The 23,802-nt window shown below is 37.9% G+C and overlaps 1 protein-coding gene across 2 annotated transcripts in view; it reads left to right on the forward strand.

The window, feature by feature from the left end:
- HYDIN (HYDIN axonemal central pair apparatus protein) overlaps positions 1-23,802 on the forward strand; it is a 365,754-nt gene that overhangs the window by 118,657 nt on the left and 223,295 nt on the right. For both annotated transcript variants that reach the window (XM_066243172.1, XM_066243173.1), the window contains exons 11-12: positions 15,826-15,944; positions 21,530-21,753. In XM_066243172.1, coding sequence (XP_066099269.1) covers positions 15,826-15,944; positions 21,530-21,753 — 343 coding nt within the window. The remainder of the gene's footprint in view (positions 1-15,825; positions 15,945-21,529; positions 21,754-23,802) is intronic.

A 23,802-nucleotide genomic window follows, 5' to 3' on the forward strand; every position in this document is an offset into this window, starting at 1 on the left:
TTTTTACTTTAAAATAAGATATGTGCAATGTGCAAGGGATTTGTTCATAGTTTTTTTTACAGTCCGGCCCTCCAACAGTTTGAGAGACAGTGAACTGGCCCCCTGTGTAAAAAGTTTGGCGACCCCTGCCATAGAGGAATAATGGAGTTAAGCTGTGCGCTTATTCACGTCTCGCTTGAATAGATCAAACTTTGAAGTATACCACAATTGCAGTGGGGAGGGGGGATATATGTTTGGGTTTCCCTTGATTTTTAAAGTAGTAAGAACATTCCTTAAGACAGATTCTTGCAATTTATTTATTTTTTGTTATTTTTGTAGTATTTGGCTACTTCTTTTTGTTAAGTTTTTATAAAATAATGTATGCCAGGTGGGATGGGCAGGGCCAGAGCCACAAGGAGGGTGCACAATAGGGTGGCAACCTGATGGCTTCAGGAAATTGCATAAATAGAGAGGAATTAAGCAAAAAAGTAAATATATTGAGTATACCAAAAGCCAGTATTTTTTTTCTTGGAGAAGGGAGCTACAAATATGGAAAGGAGGAGGACTATGATAAGCCCTTTAATGTTGGAATGGAATTGAAGTTATTATGAACCACAGTTGTTAATATGCAGAGATATAGAAATAAAAATATACAAGGGTAGGCAAAAGTAGGTTTACAGTTGTGAATATGTGAAACACAGTTTATTCTTTTATTTTGTGACAGAGACAGAGAGAGGGACAAATAGGGACAAACAGGAAGGGAGAGAGATGAGAAGCATCAATTCTTCATTATGGCACCTTAGTTGTTCATTGATTGCTTTCCCATACGCACCTTGATTAGGGGGCTACAGCAGAGTGAGTGACCCCTTGCTCAAGCCAGTGACCTTGGGCTCAAGCCAGCAACCTTGGGCTTCAAGCCAGCGACCTCTGTACTCAAGCCTATTATCCTACGCTCAAGCCAGTGACCCCACACTCAAGCTAGTGAGCCTGTGCTCAAGCTGGATGAGCCCGTGCTCAAATCGGTGACCTCTGGGTTTTGAACCTAGGTCCTCTGCGTCCCAGTCCAACCCTCTATCTACTGCACCACCACCTGGTAAGGCCACAGTTTATTCTTGTGTTATTTTTATTATTTATTGTATTATTTTCCACATGAACAGGAAACCTACGTTTGCCCACCCTGTATGTAAAGGTGTGCACATACATACACATGCATATTTCCTAGCCTTGTTTCTGAGAGGTCCTGGAAGCTTTGAGACCCTAAGAGCAATGAGCACCCTAGAACCCAAAGCTTGATTTCTAAATCCCACTCTCTACTAAAAGGAACCTTAGAGAATTGACTGATTCTAGGACTGAAGCAGAGAAGGATTAAGATGAACCTGGAACATTATTTTGTGCTGGAAAGTAAGGAAATGTTCAGAGAATGACAGAAATATGTCAGAATGATGTAGAACCCAGCAAAGGGACTCTCGCTGACCAAATCTGGAGCAAGCTGAGAATCAAAGTATATAATGACACGAATAGATTCTAGTCCATTGAATAAATAGGACTCTATGGGTCTACTCAATAAAAAGTACCATTTGGCAGTCACAGTAATAACCAATTCAGGTAAAAAGCATCCATGGATCTTAAAACTAATGGGGGAAAGTGGGATGTTGAATAGAATTTCACATCATTTCATAATATTCTCCTTCAAAATATATATTAATTATAAAGAAGAGAAAATTACCTTTATACTGAAGAAAGCTGGTAGATCTTATCTAGTTAATACCAGCAGTAATAGAGAAGCTTAACCTCTTGAACCACCTTCTGGAATGCAATAAGAACACAGCATCTCTTCAATGATATTAGAGTCAAAATACTTAACTTGGGTCTAATTAATTATGAGGAGACATCAGAGTAACCCAAATCAAAGGTCAAAACAAAATGACCAATCTGTAATCTTCATAAATATCAAGGCCTTGGAAGCCAAGAAAAGACTAAAGAACTATTGTTAGATTGACAATAAGGGTTATTGGGCCAAGGATGTATAGAGGTTCTTTGTACTACTCTGGGAACTATCCTGTGTTTTAAAACTATTTCAGAATTTTGGCCCTGGCCGGTTGGCTCAGCAGTAGAGCATCGGCCTGGCGTGCGGGGGGACCCGGGTTCAATTCCCGGCCAGGGCACATAGGAGAAGCGCCCATTTGCTTCTCCACCCCCCCCTTCCTCTCTGTCTCTCTCTTCCCCTCCTGCAGCGAGGCTCCATTGGAGCAAAGATGGCCCGGGTGCTGGGGATGGCTCCTTGGCCTCTGCCCCAGGCGCTAGAGTGGCTCTGGTCGCAGCAGAGTGACGCCCCGGAGGGGCAGAGCATCGCCCCCTGGTGGGCAGAGCTTCGCCCCTGGTGGGCGTGCCAGGTGGATCCCGGTCGGGCGCATGCGGGAGTCTGTCTGACTGTCTCTCCCCGTTTCCAGCTTCAGAAAAATACAAAAAAAAAACAAAATAAAAACAGAATTTTAAACAAATGCTGATGCTAGTAAATAAGTAAAACATACAGATTGTAAGGTTACAAAGTTAAACAGCATCTACTTTTAGCTGCTTTTGTCTGTTTGTATATAAGAATGAGAAAATGGATTTAATTTTCAGGAGAGCTAGTGTTACCTGTTTTTGCTGTTTAATGTGTAGGTTACCAAGGAATATGGCCGTGGTGATTATTTTAAATTTGGGGAGGGGAAGTATAAAGAGTACAAAATCGTTAGTGTCTTTTGCGCATAAATTCTACTAGTGTGTTATACACAGAATGTCTCCAGTCAATATCTACAGTCACTGTTCTCCGTGTATAACATGGTCAGACAGTCTAAGAACAGTGCAGAAGGATGGGCTGCCTGACCCAAGACTGCTGCCCTCCACCTCCCCCAGGTGTGTGTCTTTTTGATGATGTTTATCTCACCTTCCATTGATGTAACTATCACCTTGACTTTTATGATAGTCATTTATTACTTCAATATATAATTTTATCACCTATGAATTCATCCCTAAGAAAAATAATATAGTTTTGCCTATTTTTATGTATTGATATATTGAAATCATACTCTGAGTCTTAATGCTCTTAACACCAACCAGTAAGTTAAAGCCACTCAAAATATTGATCAAATGAATGAGCAAATAAATGAAAATAGAATGAATGAATGAAGCCTAGTTGATCTGGTCTTAGTATGCCCATTACTGTGGGATTTTCAGGATGGCCCCAGGATAAATACAAAGTGGATTAGGAGTTTCTATTCTGACATAGGTCTGTTACTGCACTTCAGACCTGCAGCATCCTCTATCCCAGACTTCTTATGGGGCAGAAGGAAGTATGAGTTCATCAATGTTTAGACACAGGCTGGAAATACTCCAGTGGCCCCCATGCCACAGGTGGCGGGATTCCCCTCCTCTCTATGGCTCCCCTGGGAAACTGTGCTTGGCCATATTCTAAGGGGTTGGCTGCTCTCCAGGAGGTTCCCAGACATTACCTAACTATCCTGCGCATAAAAATTAGTGGATATTTCAAAATGCACTTTCAAGATCAGGGAACGTGCAGGTACTCCAGTACTTTCAGCTTTTTGTGTAGTGCATTTTCACCAATGAAATAAAAGTTGGTTTTGCATCTCATTTGCATAATCAAACAACTTTCTTTGACTTTTTGTTTGCTTTTCTGATGTTCTTGTTTAATAAAAAAAAATCAAATGCTTTATTTCTCACTTCATATTCATTTTGAAATATCCCCTACTTTTTGTGACCAGTTTAATTGTATTTATCTATTGTTCCATTTGCAATTCTGAATTCTGCCACAGAATTCACATCCTGGGTAAACTGAATAGTATCATCTGCCATCTGCAAGATATTCTTCTTTGTTTTGTTAGTGGTGTTTTAAAAGAACACTTGCCCGTTGGTTTAGGCATATCAAAAAACGTCTACCCTTGCTTTATTTTATTTTGCTTTGCTTTTGTTTTCCTTTATGCTTTGAGAGCTAGAAGCAAATACATGTAGATATGCTTCCCCTCACACCTTTTTGCATAAACGATAGCATTCTTTACGTAATGGTTCTGAAATTGCTTTTTAAGTATTTCTTAGAGATTATTCCCTAACATTAAATTAAACGTGTCATTATTTCTCCTGGTTGTATACGAATATTTTTTATTTACATACTACAATTTAACTTTTAACCTTTTGTCACTAAGAAACAGAACATAGATTCAGAATGTATATAATACATGCTGTGGTGGGCAGAGCAATGGTCTCCCAAATATGTCCATGTTCCCTGTACCTGTGGATATGTTATATTATGTGGCAAAGGGGAATCAAGGCAGAAAATGGAATTTGGGTTGCTAATGAGCTAACCTTAAGGTAGGGAGATTAGTCTGGATTATGTAGATGGCTCATTATAATTACGAGGGTCCTTAAATGTCAGAGAGGGAGGCAGCAGTTATCAGACTCCGTGTCAGAGTACCATATGAGAAAGCCTCCACCAGCCGTTTCAGGCTTTGAAGATGGAGAGGGCGAGGAATGCAGGCAGTCTATAGAACCCGGAAAAAGCAAGAAATGGGCTTTCCTCTGAGATAGGAGCTTGTCAACATCTTGATTTTAGCCCACTGAGACTCCACTCACCTCAGCCTCCCCTTGGGATAATCACCATTCTCTCCTTCATGATGATTATTTCGTTTTTTTTCTTTTTCTTTTTCTTTTTCTGTTTTTTTTTTTTTTTTTTTTTGAGGAGGGCGTGGGGGGTATAATTGATGATCATTATTGCTTTGCTTTCATTTATAATTTTTACTCCTATATATGTACTCCTAAACAATACAATTTGTCATGGCCTGCTTTTGGAATGTATATCATTGGACTGAATCTCATGTTTCATCCATGGTGTTGCTTGTAGCTCTCATGGTATTTATTTAATTTTCATCGTTGTATATAGTGTGCCATTATGTGAATCATGTTCAGAGACAGGAAGTGGCAGGGAAGACCAGTATCACTGGTCTTGAGGGAGGCCTTTTGGGATGCGTGATTTTTACCTCATAATTCCCAACTGCACCCTTCTTTCTTTCAAAAGCTTTTACATCTAGGCTCAATGAGTACAAAGATGTACAAAAGCATAGTTAGTACCCTCGAATAACAGAAACGAGCGGAGGAAGCTGACTCACAGACCAGCTGTTACACTGCAGTGCTTTGCAGTGAGTGAACGAGCAATGGAAGAGGATAGGACACACAGCTCAGTCTTAGGGTTTTCAAGGAACACTCCCCAGAGAAAGTGATCCTTGAAGTATGTGTTAGTCAGGTAAAAAAGGGGGGCTGCAGCTGGGCATGTCAGGAAGAAAAGCACTTTGTGAAAATGCGTATAGAAACACTATGAAAACATTAACAAGAGCATGAAATGGCAAAGAATCACAAGTTCTTAGGGTGTGGCTGCTGTAGAGAAAGACAGAGACAGAGAGACTGGGAAGGGAGTGGTGGTGGCAGAAGGGCAGGACTTGAAGCCGGAGGCTGGACTAGCAGGCAGCGTCTAGTTCATGAAACACTGCCCTTGAGTGCCCGGTTAAGAACCCTGGACTTCCTCCGAGTGCAGGAGGGAAAGCTGAGGGGCCATAAAGCAGGGGAGTTACCTGCTAGGATCTGATTATGACAAATATAACATCATTAAAATCTTTTCAGTTAATCCAAAACTGAAATTTTTTCATGTAAAAAGATTTCATATTTTCTTAAAAGTATTTAAACGTGCTTGTTAGATATTTCTAAAGACCTGCTAATGGTTTGATCTAGGTCTTGAAACCGACCTTTCATCTATCTTGACTTTCTAGTAGAATATGGAAATCCCGAGTTTTATCATGAATATTACTTTTTAAAAAAAAAAACCTCAAAGAGAAACAACATATATTTGATTTGGATCACCATATGGGAACTTCAAAGGAAGCAACACTTTCTGATTTAAACTGTGAAATGTATTGCTAGATAACATCGTTAATGGGTGCTTCAGAGTCGGAGGCAGAAAAGCAGCCCGCTGGAAATGATCCCAGATATACCTGCCTCCTCTGAAGATGCAATTAAGATGAAACCTCACTGTCTGTTTTTATTTTGTACATCATACGAGAGAAGCATCTAAGTTTTTAGCACAATTTAAGGCTTTTGATTTTTATCCTAATTAAATTAGAGAATGGAGATTTTAATCAGATTTAGGAAACAGAAAACTAAATCACCCCATCATTAAAAACACTTTTGGTTTTCAGAGTAATAAGTGAGTAACGCTTTTCGTATATGTAGCTTTTCTTCCTCAAAACTCATTGGACTGCAACCTCATAATAATGTAAGGTTTCTTAGTCCAGTGAATAAGAAATTATTTTCATGATCAACTACTGTTTAAATTATATTTTCAGTTATCAAGTATTTTAAACATAAATAAAAATACAGGGAATAATATACAAATATCTATTTATCTAGGGACCAGGTTTAAGTAAACTTGAAAAAATGGAAATGTATGTACATGTTTTTGGTCAGGTAGACCAACATCATAACCAAGTCCCTATAAATGTAATATGACTCCAGTGATGATATCAGTAAGGTGTTTGTTTTTTAATAGACTGATTCCAAAGTTTTTATGGAGGAAATAAATAAACTAAAGTTGCCTAGAAAATTAAGAAAAACAAGAATAATGTGGGAGGACTAGCTCCACCATGTGTTAAAAGTTATTAAAAAGCTGTAAAAATACAATTGTATGGGTCTGGAACATAAAAAGAAAGTAACTATACAATCAACATTTATTCTTCTTTTCATCCTTATCAGCAACAACAACAATCAACAAGCCCTAACTTCCTGTGCCGTAACCTTCCCCAAATCCACATTTTCCAATGACTTTGATATGTGAGCAAAATAAAAGCCCTTATTTGTTTAAGCCACTTTTGATTCATTTATCTTTTGCTGAATAACAAACTATCCTAAATTCGATGGCTTAAAACAACTAGCAATAATTTATTTTGCTCACAGATCTGAGGTTTGGTCAGGATTCAGCAAGGACAGCTCCTCTTTGCTCGGCATGGAGACAGCTGGAGAAGCTTGAAGGTGGAGGCTGATATCCTTCTATAGCTCATCCATCTTACTTGCCTGGCAGCTGATCCTGGCTGTCGGCAAGAACCTCACTAGGTTCTGTTTGCTGGAACCCCTATCAGTGGCCTCGCCATGCTTACTTCCTCATAGCATGGAAAATGGGCCAAATTGTTGTTATGAAAAATCTACTGCAGTCTAATGGTCATTTTAGATTATCTATCTTTCCTATCAAATTGATACTAAGAATTACTTTATGTTTGATGTTCTACAATTTCATTGTGATGGATTTGCCTTTATTTATTCTACATGGTATTTGATATGCTTATTCGATCTAAGAACCTTTCATTGATTCTGGAATAATCTCAGCAATTATCTTTTCAATGTTGTTTTCATCTCATGATCTCAGTTTTCTCTAAATTCTCTACATTTTTCTAAATCCTTTTAGATTTATGTTTTCTCCATGAACTTGCCATATCTTGTAACCTATTCTTTATATTTATGATTTCTTTGTCATTCTCTAATGCATTCTGGGTTCTAAGATATTTCTTTCAGTTCACTAATTCTTTCTAAAACTATATCTACTCTTTGGTGTATTTATCTATTCAATTTTTAATTTCATCAACTTGGTTTTTTAGTTTTAGAAGTTCTTTATTGTTTTAACATTTTTAATTTTTTCTTTCATTATGATTTCTATTTCTTCATTTACCTCTTTGAAGATTTTAAGAATGCTATGTTAAATTTTCTTTAAGAGTTCTCTATTATTTCAAACTCTTGGGGTATAATTTGCATGTTTGTGGTAACTACTGTCTTTCCTCATACGGGCTTGTTTCTTCAGATGGTTCAAAATATTTGTACTGTGAGCTCATCTTTATTATGTGCTATGGACTAAATGTCCATATCCCCCCAAAATTCATACGTTGAAACCTAGCTCTCAGTGTGATGATATTTGGAGGTGGGATCTTTGAAGATGATTAGATTTTGAGGGTGAAACCCTCATGAATAGGATTATGTCCTTACAAAAGGGATCTTACCCCTGCCTCTGTGTGAAGACACAGTGAGAAGACAGCATCTATGAGCCAGGATCCATATCTCTCACCAGATACTGAATATGCTAGTACCCTGATTTTGGACTTCCCAGTCTCCAGAGCTGTGAGAAAGAAATGTTTGTTATTTAAGCCATCCAGTCTCTGGTATTTTTTGTTATTGAAGCCCAGGCAAACTAAGATGGCATGGGTACTGGATCATGGAATTCCTTCAGAGCAAATTTTCTGTTTCTTTTGCCAAGGGCCTCTTAACTTCTTTTCTCAGCTTCTGACTCACCTATAATATCATGTAAATTTGAATTCTATACCTGTACACAGAATTTTGACTTCTCCTAGGAGCCTCTTTCCACTCTTTGGAGGGACAGGTAGAGGACAAGCTTCATCGCTGCTTCCCTAGACCGATAGGTAGAAACTTTCTCATTTCCCTTTTGGAAAGAGGTATCCTTTTCAAGGGCCTGGATTTATGTGAGGATCGAAGTTCAATTCCTCATTCCCAGATAGGAACAAAGCCATATGTCCTGTTTCTGTGAGGGTGTTAAAACTGCAGCCACTAGATCATAAGGCCTGTACGGGCTTTATAAATCTCCAAGTTTCCTTTTTTATCCATCACCTGATATTTTCCTTTTTCTTTTCTCTTCCTTGAGCTTGGATAACTATTAAAATATATTTTTTCATATTTTGGGTAAGCTTATTTTTGTATTTAAAGTTGAAGAAGAGACTGAGAGCTAACTCTGCCGTATTGTAAGTTAACAAGGTTAACACTGTTTTTATGTTTCTTGAGGTAATGTTTTTAGAGAATTTGCTTATTAAAAATGTAGATTTGGGATTTCATCTATACTTTATTGAATCAAAGTCTGTAGCAGTGATGCTAGAAATATCTATTTTAAATGAGGACTAAAAAGTTTGTAACAAGGTTGCAGGATATAAGATCTATGTAGAGAGAAATCAGTTTTTTTCTATACAATGAGCAGTGCTAAATTGAAATTTTAAAAAGCAATATTACTTAAAATAGTATTAAGAAACATGAAATTCTCAGAGATAACTTTGACAAATGATGTGTAAGACCTGTATAATGAAAACTACAAAACATTGTTGAGAAATTAGAGACCTAAACTATACTTTGTTAATAGTAGGTAAATTCAATATCATTAAGATGTCATTTCTCCCTCAAATTCATCTATAGAGTCAATGCAATCCAAATCAAATATCCCAGCTACTTTTTTTATTGTTGAAATTGACAAGCTGACTCTAAACTTTATATGGAAATTCAAAAAACCCAAAATAGCCAAAACAACTTTGGGAAACAAGAATAAAATTGGAAGGCTACTACTACTTGATTTCAAGACAATGTTTAAGATACAATTGTCAGAATAATCCAGATAATCTCCCTGTCTCAAAATTCTTAATCGCATCTTTTGCCATATGAGATAATATTCTCCCTCTTTCAATATAAGGTAATATTTACAGGTCCCAGGAATTAGGAGTGGATATCTTTGGGGGCCATTATTCAGCTAACCACAGATCCCAACTAGATGCCCAGTTGTTTTAGCTCTTTATATAATACTATGTAGTCCATCTTTCCTTGCTGATATTCAATGCCTGCTCTTTCATTAATGAAATTTACATAGATGTGTGCATTTATTATAAGTTCTGTATTCTGTTTCCTTAGTCATTTTTGCTCTTTCTGCCCCAAGACCACATTATTTTAATGATAATAGCTTCATAACAGATTTTAATATTTGAAAGGCCAAGTCCCCTCAATTCATTCTTCTTTAAGAATGTCTTGATTATTACTGGCCCTTTTGTTTTACATTTAAATTTTATAATCAACTCATCAAATTCTACCTACTGCCAGTTTGTTCACTAAAGCATTAAAATTATAGATAGAGATCAATTGGAGAAAATTTGACAATTTATGATGTTGAGTCTTCCTTTTTAGGAACATAGCCTAGTTATTTATTTATTTAGATCTTTGTTAATATCTTTCAATAAAGTTTTACATTTTACTCATTGAAGGTCTTAAGTATACTTTGTTAGATTTATTTATAAATATTTTTTATTTTTGTTGTGGTTGTAAATAGTATCTTGAGACTTAATCTTTCTGATTGTTGCTGGGTATAGAAATGCCATCGACTTTTGTATATTGATTTGGTAACCAACAATTTTACTCTGTCTTATTATTTTTAAAAGATTATTCTAAATTATTCAGGATTTTCCAGGTAGATAGTCCTAAAATATGTGAATAATGATAGTTTGTTCTTTTTTATTTATACCCCTCTTTTTCTTGTCTTACTGCACAGGACTAGAGCTCAAGTATAATATTGGACATCTAAGACAGCTTAGACAGCAAGTTTTTTGGGGTTTTTTAAAAGATTTTATTTATTGATTTCAAAGAGGGGGAACTCATAGTTGTTTCACTTTAGTTGTTCATTGAGTGTATGTACCTTGACTGGGCAAGCTCAGGATTTCAAAACAGTGACCTCCACATTCCAGGTCAATGATCTATCCACTATCCCACCACAAGCCAGGCTTTCATTTTATTTTTTAAAGTTTTTATTTATAGACAGCAAGTTTTTAAAAGCCCATGATTATAGTCTCTGGTATTCAGTGCAGTGAGTCGTTTGCATTTGGGGATTTCAGGGCTGTTAAAGGGGTTTTATATTGCATTTTTCTGCTTCTATGTAAGAAACCAAGGTAATATAATCATAGATGAGAAACTGCCCTATTTTAAAGAACATTTTAATATTTTTCTCTTCTAATAAGGAATCTGTCCTTAAAGGTTATTAGTTTCTTCAGGCTTGTCCCTCTTGCTGCTTTTTACCAAGACAAGAAAAATCCCTCTTTCAAAAATCTCATGGGAAAGTAGCATTTGAAATGTAACCCTAATATTTAGGCTAATTTGTGTAAATGAAAGGCTAGGTATTACTTGTACTCCCATTCCACCCTGGATAAAGGAAATGGCTAAGTACAAACAAGACAGACTCCTTCGAAGTAATTAATAACTCCCAAAGAAACATTGGCTCACTGCTTTATTACAGCACATCTCCTTTTTTACAATTTATTTATTAAGGAAGGCAGTCAAGGTAACAGATGGGAAAAGCTTTAAGCCTGACAGTTATAAATAGTCTTGCAGTTTATTCCACAATATATTTGCATTTCCCTTTCTTTGCCATTCCGACAGTTGGATCTCTGTCAAGTACTTTTTTCTTGACCAAATACAAATCATTGCCAGTAGATTCAAACACTAAAGTAATGGAGTAAGGTGGTAAGGTTTGGGCCTTCTGAAAATTTGTCTCATGTTCTAGGGTATCACCAATACTGATACCTGGTCTTTAGAAAAACCTCTTTTCCAGGTATCAGATGGATTTGGGGGAACTTTCTGAAGAAATTAGCTGTTCCAAAAATTGCTAGGGTTACTTTTGTTTCTTATCATCAAAGTCATACTTGCCTAATGACCACTGTGTTGCTAAACATTAGAGTGACACAGAGATAAGTATTTCTTTCTTTAAAAGGACAGTCACGGAGAGAAAGCATTACAGATACAGAAGCTAAACAGCAGCAGAAGGCAGAGGAACATAAAATGTCACAAGGCATTATAATGGTAATCAGAAATTAGGGATATCAGCTGGTTGTTCAAAGTGTATTGCTGTAATACTGAAAATTACATTCAAAAGAGCATCAAAAGTATTTTGAATGTTCAAAACATTACACACAGCAAATATATAATTTTTCTTTAAAGAACTGAAATGTAAGTGGTGCAAATTTAAGGAAAACTTGTCAAATGTCAAAGAAGTGTAAAAGTGGTGGTATGCACACTGTCAGAGATGATGTGGAGAGACAGGAACCATTAAATACTGTTGTTTGTGTGTAAATTAGCACAACCATTCTGGAGGGCAAACATGCCCATAGCTGTCAGCACGTCAAATGGGTGTCTCCCTGTCCCAGCAGTTCTATTCCCAGTAATGGTGGAATTGATCATTCGGATCAACTCTCTCTCTAAGAACAACTGAAGCAAGACAAAGTATTTTTTAAAACCTGTTTTGAGGGTAAAACAGGGCTATAAGGACAGTAAAGATGCTGGGGCTATCATCCAGGAGAAAAAAGAAACCAACTTGATTAGATTTGGTGGGGTGAGGGCTCTTTCTTTTTAGCAACATTGACTTTTTGGTAGATACTGCAGAGAGGATGAAAAGTTAAGTTGAGTTAGTAAAGAAAACACAGGAGTTTATGGGATGCCCAAGGAGAAAGGGCCCTAGTAATCCCTCAGGCTTGAGGGTGGGACTCACTGAAGTGGCAACTGCAAATGAACAAGCCGTCACAATGACTCAGCTTTGGATCAGTTTTCAGGTATCAACTGATTAAGACAACTCTTCTCCACTGGGGTTCCAAGAGCTAATTAATCCCTAATGTTGTAAGGTATCTATTTGTGTATGCAGAATTAACTTCTCTTTTATATCTAGGCTCTTATTAGCTACGTTCCCTTCTTGGGAGAATAGAAAATAGTCACTGAAATTATTTGCTTCAGGGCCTAATTCTCTTACAGACTAAGCTACAAATGCTTAGGTTAGGACAGGTCATCTGAGATTGCTTTAATGCCCCCTAGTCACCAGCCAGAAGCTGGAGAAAGATAACATTTTAGGGCTTCAAATGATCTCTGTAGGTTTTTAGATACACAGATGAGATTCAATCAAAATAATCATGCATGTGAGCAGGTAACACAATCTGATAGAACATTAAGATAAACAGTAGAAATGCACCCATAGGGAGCCAGATAATAGAATTACCAGACACAGATTTTTAAAATATTCTTGGTTAAACAAGATTGAGCAGAGGCCTGGAAACTACAACAAAATCTAAAGGAAAGTCTAGAACCAAGAAGTTATAATGACAAATGAAGAACTCAGTAGATGAATTTAATATCTTATTAGGTACAGCCAGAGATCTTGTAAACTGGAAATTAAATAAATCAAAAGAAAATATTCACATGAAAACATGTAGAGAAAAAATACAGGAAAGAGCATAGGAGTCAAATGGAATGTGGCAAAAGGGTCATATATATTTCCATTATATATTATATTATAAATAGATATGATAATTGTTGGTCAAATAAGTTTGTAAATATGATATATAGGTTTGCTCGCTTATAGTTTGCATTGGGCTTGGGGGACAGGCTGTAAGCAGGCAGGGTTTTATACCCTAAGGCTTAGTTTTAAGACTAAGCCTTTCCCACCCTAAGTGACTTTGTATCAGAGACTTCTTTGTTTGTATATATATTGGATTAAAGGTTTTGATTTCTACACTATAAAATGAGGCAGACCTGGAGCTTGCTCTCTCTTGGTTCCTGAGATTAGCATTAGAGGAGAGAGCAGAGAAAGAAGAGAAGAGAAAGGCCACGTGGAGGAGAGGAGAAGCAGCCAAGATGGCAGAGTGCTGAAGGAGAAGCCAGTTTGTGCAGAGAGAAGAAGATAGGGAACAGAGGTGAATAAGGCTGGTGAGGTAGAAAACTTTGATTCTAGGAAACTTGGATAAGTCAGTGGCTTTGGGAGCCGTGAATGGAAAGGAAGTGTTTTCCCACTGTGTATATTTCTTGCCCACCGGGTGCAAGCTAGGATAAAGATGATGGCCCACCAGTTCTTGGCTCCGTTGTTTCATTACCATCTGTCGGAATCAAATGCAAACCTGCATGGGCCAGGTGGTTGTGATGGTGGCCGTGGCTACTGGCTTTACAATAATACATACTGTAAATATATAAATATTATTTATATTTGTAGAAGAAAAGAAATGAGAAAACTCAGCATAAGTAATATTTGAAGAGATAATGACTAAAAAATTTCCAAAAACCGATGATAGGCATTCACCCACAGATTCAAGAAGTGCCACAAATTCCAAGAAGATAAATGTAAACCACACATGGAATATTATAGTAAAACTGCTAAAAACCAGAGACAAAAGAAAATCTCAAAGCAATCAGAGGAAAAAACATACTAACTCAAGTGAGCAGTAGGACGATAGGCTGAGTTCTCAACAGAAATGGTAGAAGACAAGAAGCAATAGAATATCTTTAAAGTGCTTATAGAGAATATAGAAAAATTGCCCATAAACATGTTCAAGGATATTAATTACATTATAATTTGTTACATTGAAAAGTTGGAAACCACTTAAATTGGAATAAAAGGGACTGGTTAAAAGAGATTTACCTCTCCTATAGGTGATGATATGTTAAAACGTTCCAGATTTATTGTAAGTGAAAAAAGTAGGTTATAAAATAATATATAGCATATGCTGTCATCTACATTACCAGTATTTAAATATGATTAGCTATGGAAGTATTGACACTGTTGTTCAAATAAGTTTGTAAATATGATATATATGTTTGCTCACTTATAGTTCGCATTGGATGTGGGAGACAGGCTGTAAGCTGGCAAAGTCATTATAGTCTAAGGTTTAGTTTTAAGACTAAGCCTTTCCTGCCCTTTTAACACTAAGATCTTTTCAAAACTAAGCTTTTCCCCACACCCTTGACTGTTGCATGGTGTGGGGTGGTGCACTCTCATGAGGAATCCCATTATGCCTCAGATAAGTGACTTTGTATCAGAGACTTCCTTGTTTGTATATTGGATTAAAGGTTTTGATTTCTACACTATAAAATGGGGCAGAGGAGCCCATGCTGGAGGAAGGGAGAGAAAGGCCACATGAAGGAGAGGAGAAGCAGCCAAGATGGCAGAGTGCTGAAGGAGAAGCCAGTTTGTGCAGAGAGAAGGAGACGGGGAACAGAGGTGAATAAGGCTGGTGAGGTAGAAACCTTTGATTCTAGGAAACTCGGATAAGTCAGTGGCCTTGGGAGCCCTGAATGGAAAGGGAAGTGTTTTCCCACTGTGTGTATTCTTGCCCACCAGGTGCAAGCTAGGATAAAGATGATAGCCTACCAGTTCTTAGCTCCGTTGTTTTGTTACCGTCTGTCCGAATCAAATGCAAACCTGCATGGGCCAGGTGGCTGTGATGATGGCTGTGGTTACTGGCTTTACAGACACCAAAATGCTAACAATAGTTATCTTTGGGTGGTGGAATTATGAGAGAATTTCCATTTTCTCTATAATATTTTTCTAATGATCACGTATTGTTAAGTGGAGATTTTTTTATTTTTTTAAAGAAAACAAAGCCAGTCATTACTTTAAAGGTTTGTGCTCTGTATTGGTCCTGTGTCCATTGTGGTCCTGTGTCCATTGTGGGTATGTAATAAGGGGTACTGTCTAGTGGATTCCATTACCTCTACATGAAAGAAACTGCAAAGTGAGGGTCAGTAAGACTCCCAGACTCAGATTCCTTAATACCCTGGCTCTCCCTAAATCTAGGGGGGAGCAGTGTGAGCACCATCCCTTGGAGCCACATGCTAACTCGTTTTATTGGGAGCATCAGTTGGTGATTACTCTCCTCTGATTTAGAGAAATTACTTTCTCTTATAAGAAACTTAAGGATACTGTTAAGATGGGGTCAAAATTTTAAATGTTTTTTTTTCTGCTAAAATGTCAGCCTGAGTTGCGGTATAAGCTATTCCCTAAAGGTAAGAAACCAACAGTATTCCTGTTTCTTAAAAATAAACTAAATCTTCAGCCTGGGTTAAATTGTGTTTCCCCAGTCCAGTGCAGGGAGCTGGTGCGATAATCTTGAGTGATCAAATTGTTAACAAGTGGTGGATGGTTTGGGGTGATAAAGCATCATTTGGGTAATAAAGCGTGAACTGCTTTTGTAGGCCGAGAGATCCGTCTGCCCCTCCGAGTCAAAGGGGAAGGGATGGGACCGAAGATTCACTTCAACTTTGAATTACTGGATATTGGAAAAGTTTTTATCGGATCTGTACATTGTTACGAGGTAAACGTTAGGATTGTTCACCGAGAGTCAATCAGTAGGTGGCTTTTTTCGTTTTGTTGTATGTTTTTATCAGTAGAAAATTTGCGCAGTCACATCCATTTGCCATTTCTTATACTTGTGCAGACCCCAGAGTGATCTGACTTTTCCTCCTCTCTTTAATTTTTATTTATTACCAAAATTAATTTGGATTTCCCTAGTATTTATGTGTTAAGCAGCAAAGATGTGATTAATGTGCAAAACAGAACTGAAAAGACCTACTGTCATGAAGTTTAAAGGTTGTATCTCCCTTCCCCAACCCCAAAAAAGTCTCAAACTCAGCATTTTCATCTGTCTAGGATTTCAGTGTGCATACTTCAAACTAGTTCTTGCAAAATGAAAAGGAATAGTTATTTTAAACAGCAAAATGTTTTTAAATTTTTATTTATTTTTGAGTAGAAACACTTTTTCAATCCTCTTCAGCCCCCTCTAACTTTACTAAAAACGTCAAAGCCATAATTTAATTGGTTTTATCCTCATCATTTTGTAGCTTATAAAGGGGAACTCCATAAATACATCTCCCCATCTGTTTAATGCTTGTTCTCTGACAACATGAATCCTACAGATCAGAGGATAGAGAACCTTCTACATTTCCCAGAATGTCCTAATGAGGATAGCTGTTTTCACACCTCAGAATTTTCTCCAAATGCACTAGTCTTCAAGCCATGATTTAAAAACCAACAGTGGTTTCTGGGAAAGACCTCCCTGCTTTGTCTTTCCAATTATATAGAAAATGAAACTTTTTAAAAAGATGCCACTCACGGGTTCCTCAGGGTCAAAAGTAGTTCAGTGCCACTCATCATAAATTTGTATCTGGGACACTTTTTTACAGTATCAAACTATATTGAAATTTTAGTTTAGAAAGATTCCAAATTGTAAATGTTTATATTTCTATGGAGGTAATAATAAAAGCAGTTGTTATTTAATGAGTGTTGAGGTTTAATTAGTATGTCAGGTTCAATGTGTTATTATGTGTGCATGCATGTGAATGTGTCACTGTATAGTTTCCAATCCTTACAAAACCGTGAAAGGCAGGTTTTATTGTATCTGTTTTACAAAGAAGAAATAGGCAGATAGCAGTGAATTCTGCCTACAGCATCACCCTTCATGCGTGTTGAGTGTGCAGGCATCATCAGCTCATTTAGTCCTCACAAAACCCCTGTAGAGTAGTGACAATGACTGTACCCATTTTATAGATGAGGAAACAGAGGCTTAGAGAAGTTTTACTAGTTAGGGTAATTAATGTTAGGTACTATAACAAACAAATACAAAAGTAAATATTCTCTCAAAATCGATAAAAGTCTATTTTTTTGCTTTTATAAAGTCCCAACCAACATTGCTATCAGCAGGTGGCCCTCCTCCAGCAGAGAGTGAGGAGCCCGGGCCTTCCATTAAATGGCTCTGCAGTCTCTCATGTATCACACTGGCAGGAGGAAGAGCAGGGAGGGTTGCCATGAGCGATTTCTATGGGAGGTTGCACTGGAGGTGGCACATATCACTTTTGTTCACATCCTGTTAGCTGTCCTTAACTGCAAGGGTGGCTGGGAAATGTACCAGCTGTAGAGGAAGAGGATGTGGGTTCAATGAACAGCAAACCTGACTCTGCCACATTTGTTAAGTAACTGGCAAGGTCATACAGCTTGTGAATGTTAGTGAGCAGTGGTTGTAGGGCCCTGTATCCCATGGGAAGAGGAGGCCTGCTGGCTTTTTAACCTCTGGCTCTCACCATATTCAAACCCAGCCGACAGCCAAATCAACCTTGCCCAGCCAACCCTCGCGTGGGAGATAAATGCCTGCTTGTTGAGAGCTTTCTGCAGAGTCATTTGTCCCCATGTTCAAGGCCTAAATGGGATGTTGTTGTGCAAGGCAAACAGAGATGTTGATATCATGATGGAGATGGAATGTACAGAGAGCGTAATTTAAATGAAGAAACCAGTCATATGACTGCTGTAAAATGAGAAGTAGCACAGCTACTATGTTGCATTGTCTTCTATTGCACTTTGAAGAAAATGGTCACTTAGGGATGAAAACAAAAAGGTACAATAGTTCTTACTAAATTGATATTCTGTCTGTAATTTGTCCAGTGTGAATTTCCCTTACAGCTTACAGACTGTCTTACAGATGCCACATCAGAAAAGAACTGTTAGTTCTGGTGCAAAACGGATAGGGTTTCCCTGAAGGTAGCAATCATTTCTTGCAGACTTAACACAGATGTATGTTAGGCCACCACTGCTCACCCTCCCAGATTTGAACAGTAAGGCCAACCAGCACCAGCTGAATAAGTGTTAAATGAGGTGCAGCATCAGATTGGACAGTTTGGAGAGCTATGCACCGGCAGAGAAGGGCATAGTAAGGTGCTTCTTATGGGAATATTTTGCACTCTCTGCATATTTAATGCTGATGCCTCATTGCATCTCTCTTTCAATTTATTATGTTACCTCCTTGAGACAAATTTGAATAACTACCTATTGCCCTTAGTCATTGCTGAGCTTAGCAGATCCATAAAGAATAAACCAGAACCCCAAGAGTACACATTCTTCCCCAGTGTAATTAGAAGGAAAACAAATGAAAGGGGACATTCTGTTATAAATTTTCTCCTCGCCTGACCAGGCGGTGGCGCAGTGGATAGAGCATCAAATTGGGACATGGAGGACCCAGGTTCGTAACCTCGAGGTCACTGGCTTGAGCATGGGATCATAGACATGACCCCATGGTCTCTGGCTTGAGCCCAAAGGTTGCTGACTTTAAGCCCAAGGTTGCAAGGTGTTACTCACTCTAATGTAGCCCCCTGTCAAGGCACATATGAGAAAGTAATCAATGAACAGCAAAGAAGTGGCAACGAAGAATTGATGCTTCTCATCTCTTTCCCTTTCTGTCTGTCTGTCCCTATCTGTTCCTCTCTCTGTCTCTCTCACAAAAACAAAACAAAACAATTTTTTTCTTCTCTGAGGAGTTGGACTGCATGGGTAATGGTATTACCGGTAATCAGAAGGTCTCAGAATTGTGGCCCAAGCAATTTGGTGGATTCTTACACATAAGTAGGTACTGCTTTGTCAGGGGAGAAGAATGACATGCATGTTCTTAGAAATAGAGAAGCTAGCATCTTATAGAAAATCTGGATAAAACATTGGTAGTAACTAAAAAATAAAAAGATAACCCATGCATCTTCTCAGAGAGAATGAGAGTCCTCCGAGCTACCCTGATGCCTTTGAGTTGCATTACCACTGGGGCATGTCAGTTTCTTTTTAAGCACAGGTAAATTTTCCACACATTCTGCGCTTAGCTCTGGGGCTGTAAATTGCAGTCACTGTCATTCAAACATTCTTTTCCAGGCACAATTCTAAAAGTATTGTAAATTACTAAATTTCATCTTCAGAGCAATCTGAGAAGTTAGTAGGACTTACATATTGCAGATGGAGAAACGGGTGCACAGAGAAGCAAAGCAGGTATTCCAAGGTCACACAGCTAGTAAGTCAGTGGCAACGATGAGATCTGATCCCAGGGATTTGGCTTCTGAGTTCCCTGGTCATAATCCCTTTTCTACATAGTCTCTTTCAAAGGAATGAAGCATGATTCCTATGACCAAGAAACTTAAGACAGAAAGGGAGATGGGAAGTAAACGTAAAAAGATGAAGAAAATACCAAGTAGCAATTAGCTGTGTCTGTTTTGGTGCGTTGTCTGTCTCCTCTTAGCAGAGCGGATGTCTTACTCTGTGAGAGCCCCTGACTCTGTCTGTAGCTCCTGGTTCTTGCTTCTCTGCTTCTCGGAGGCAGCTGGAGCTGCTGGAGCCCCACACCCAGCAGACTCATTCCCTCGGTTACCTAGCCCCCTTCTTCTATTACACCAGCAAACGTGTAGGCCAGGCACTGAGTGTGTGTTATTTAATATAAATATACTATGTCTCCTCTGCCATACCTTCCCACATCTTTGCAACCCCCCCCCATTCTCACTTTTCATCACTAATCTGAAAACAGAAGCTAGAAAAGTTGACCACTATTTCTTTTGCTCCCACTCAATCCCCAAACATCTGTATTCTGGATTCTACAATCATAGTCCATTGAAATCCTCTCTTCTTCAAGGGCAAGGATGACCTCTAATTAACAATTAGACCTCTAGACAGTTTTTAAATATGTTCATTAGATTTCACAAATAAATGAACTTATATGGTACTTGTCTTTCTCTGACTGACTTATTTCACTGAGCATAATACTCACCAGGTCCGTCCATGCAGTTGCAAAAGGTAAGATTTTCTTCCTTTTTTACAGCTGAGGAGCATTCCAGTGTGTAAATGTAGCACAGCTTTTTTATCCACTCTTCTACTGTTGGGCACTTGGGCTGTTTCATATCTTGGCTATTGTAAATAATGCTGCAATGGACATAGGGGTGCGCGAATACAATGCAATGTATAGATGATGTAGTATAGCACTGCACACCTGGAACCTGTATAATTTTATTAACCAATGTCACCCCACTATATTCAATTAAAAAATAAATAAGAAAGAAAAGTAAAAATAAAAAATCTGTAACATTTCCTCAGCTTATTCTCCTTAACCTCTGTCCACAGTTTGACCCTTTCTGGAGATTTTTCTCCCTTGGCTTTCAGGCGCCTGACACAGAACGCAGTTCCACGTAACTTTCCTCATACTTTTCTCAATGTTTCTCCACAATCTCCTGTGCTCTGTTTCTCTCCAATGCCTTCAGTGTAGGTCGAGGGCAGTTCCTACATAAACAGAATGTGTTGTTCACACGATCATGAGCACTGGCAAGAAAGAGATTGTGTCTTGGAAGCTCAGGAATAGAAGTGCATGGCTGTGGTACAGGGTCCTGGACAGGACCGTGGGAGGCAGGAGTGGGAGCGGTGGACTGAGCCAGTGGTGGAGGACTCTGACTGGCAAGCAGGGGCTTTTTACACATACCTGGTGTGCAGTCGGATATAAGCAGTGACATGATTCCAGAACACTAGTGCTAGAAATAAAATGTTCCTACAGTAAAGCGATTGCTTATATAAGCATACTCAGTAGAGTTTGAGATGAACGTATCCCAGTAGGATGACATCTAATACCACAAGCAAGTGAATCCTTACAACCTGGAATCCACATTGATGTCACCAAGGTACATTATAAACATAGGCTTAGGTACTTCTTGCTCCTCTATTCTGACTTGCTTTTTATTTTTTAGTATACCACTTAATGTCAGCCTCCTCATGCATATGAGAGAAATATCTATTTTGCCTTGGTTACTTTATGTAGAGCATCAAAAAACAGTACTTTAAGGCTCTTCTTCAGTAGGTATCATTATAATCAATCTTTATAGTATGGGCATAACACATATGACTAGTTCCATTTTATAGATGAGACAAAAAACACGAAGTTACTTTCTGGCTTGGGGCTCCTATCCTCAGATATTCAAGAGAGAAAACTGTTCATTTGATTCTAATTCCTGCCATGGTCTCTGTGTTGGTATTAAGTAAGACAGCCATGTGCTTATGTGGAAAAAGAATCAGAAGCCCGTTGTCTACTTTATCATTCCTGTCTCTTTATTGATCTAGACAATACTCTCCAACAAAGGCAGCATCGATGCCCTCTTTAGCATGAGCCCTCCCGCTTCGGCTATGGGTGCCTGCTTTGTCTTCAGCCCCACGGAAGGCCTCCTCGAACCCAGCGGAGTGCAGGCCATCCAGATTTCCTTCAGCTCTTCCATCCTGGGGCACTTTGAAGAACAGTTCCCTGTCAACATCAGTGGATCATCCGAGTCTGTGAAACTGACTATTAAGTAAGATATATCTATAAATAGTGTGGAAACTAACTGAGGTTTTACCTACTCTTTTCTTAAACTTTGTAACTAAATCACATGTTAGATATCAATAATTGTCTTTGCTCATATGAACACATCAACTTAATGGGGTGTTTTAAATTTCCACCATTGTTTCCCTACTAAACATTGTGTGGACTTATTATAACATGGATACAGATGCTATTTTGGTATCTAGATTTTTCTGTAAGCTAAAACCTTATAAAACAAGGATTTAATTATTAAATTAGTTTCTAGTTACTCTCTCTGTTTAAGAATGTTTAAGGAAAATAAGTTATTAACACATGGATAAAAATAATCTATTATTACAGTTTCACTAAATCTTCATCTTTTGTTTTTATTTTAAGGAAATTCTTTAAATGTTCTTACCTATAATGCTTACAGGGATTATAAAAGTGTCTACTTACAGTGTCTGTCAGCCAAGGCTACACACTTGTAGGTTTTGTACTGGAAGTCTTTTGATGGCTTCCCCGGCTGCTTGTGATAATTGAAAGTCACCAATAGTAGGGTTTGTCCTCAGGTTTTAAAAACGAGTTTTATTACTGCTTTAACTTCATTAGTTGTATTTGGTCTCCTCAGGTTTTCTGATTCTTTCTGATTCAGTTTCGGAAGATTGTATGTTTCTAGGACTATATCAATTTTGCCCAGGTTGTCCAACTTGTTGAAAAATAGTTGTTTATAGTATTTTCTTACAATCCTTTGTATTTCTGTGATACTGGTTGTTACTTCCTCTCTGTCATTGCTGATTTTATTTATTTGGGTCCTCTCTTTTTTTTCTTGATGTTTCTGGTTAAAGGTTTATCAATCTCGTTTACCTTTTCTAAGAACCAGCTCTTAGTTTCATTGATATTCCATATTGCTTTTAGTCTATATGCCATTTACTTCTATTCTGATCATTATGATTCCCTTCCTTCTACTTACTCTGGGCTTAGTTTGTTGTTCTTTTTCTAGTTCTTTTAGGTGTAGGGTGAGATTATTTATTTGAGCTTTTTATTGCTTTCTGAGGTAGGCCTGTAATGCTATGAACTTTGCTCCCAGAACTGCTTTCAGTGTCCCATAGATTTGGGGTTGTTGTGTGTTCATTTTAATTTGTCCAGGTAATTTTTTATTTCTTCCTTGATCTCATTGTTAACCTATTCATTATTTAATAACATGCTATTTAGCCTCCATGTGTTTGAATATTTTTTCAGTTTTCATATTGTAGTTGATTTCTAGTTTTATACTATTGTCAGTATATCTCCTCAGGCAAGAGAAACAGAGGAAAATAAATAAATAAATGGGACTACATTAAACTAAAAAGCTTTTGCACAGCAAAGGGAACCATCAACGAAATGAAAAAGGAACCCACTGAATGGGAGAACATATTTGCAATGATACATCTGATAAGGGATTAATTTCCAAAATATATAAAGAACTTATACAACTCAACACCAAGAAGATGAACAACGCTGGTAAAAAATGGTCAAAGGACCTGAATAGACACTTCTCCAAAGAGGACATACAGATGGCCAATAGACATATGAAAAAATGCTCAATGTCACTAATCATCAGAGAAATGCAAATTAAAACTATGAGATATCCTCTCACACGTGTCAGAATGACTATCATGAATAAATCAGCAAACAGTAAGTGCTGATGAGGATGTAGAGAAAAGGGAACCCTTGTGTACTGTTGGTAGGAATGCAGATTGGTGTGGCCATTGTGGAAAACAATATGGAGTTTCCTCAAAAAATTAAAAATTTAACTGTCTTTTGGCCCAGTGATCCTACTTCTGGGAATATATTCTAAGAATCCCAAAACATATAATTTAAAAAATATATGTACCCTTATGTTCATTGCAGCATTATATTTTGCAATAGCCAAGATCTGGAAATAAGCCAAATGTTTATCATTGGCTGAATGGATAAAAAAGCTGTGGTACTGACATTAAGTGTGGTGCTGCCAGGCAGTGGCAGTTGTCCACAGTCCGGAGTGCCAAGCTTGGCTAAACAGCTAAACTTCTGCTGTATG

This window comes from Saccopteryx bilineata, chromosome 9, assembly GCF_036850765.1.
Source record: "Saccopteryx bilineata isolate mSacBil1 chromosome 9, mSacBil1_pri_phased_curated, whole genome shotgun sequence".
Lineage (NCBI taxonomy): Eukaryota > Metazoa > Chordata > Mammalia > Chiroptera > Emballonuridae > Saccopteryx > Saccopteryx bilineata.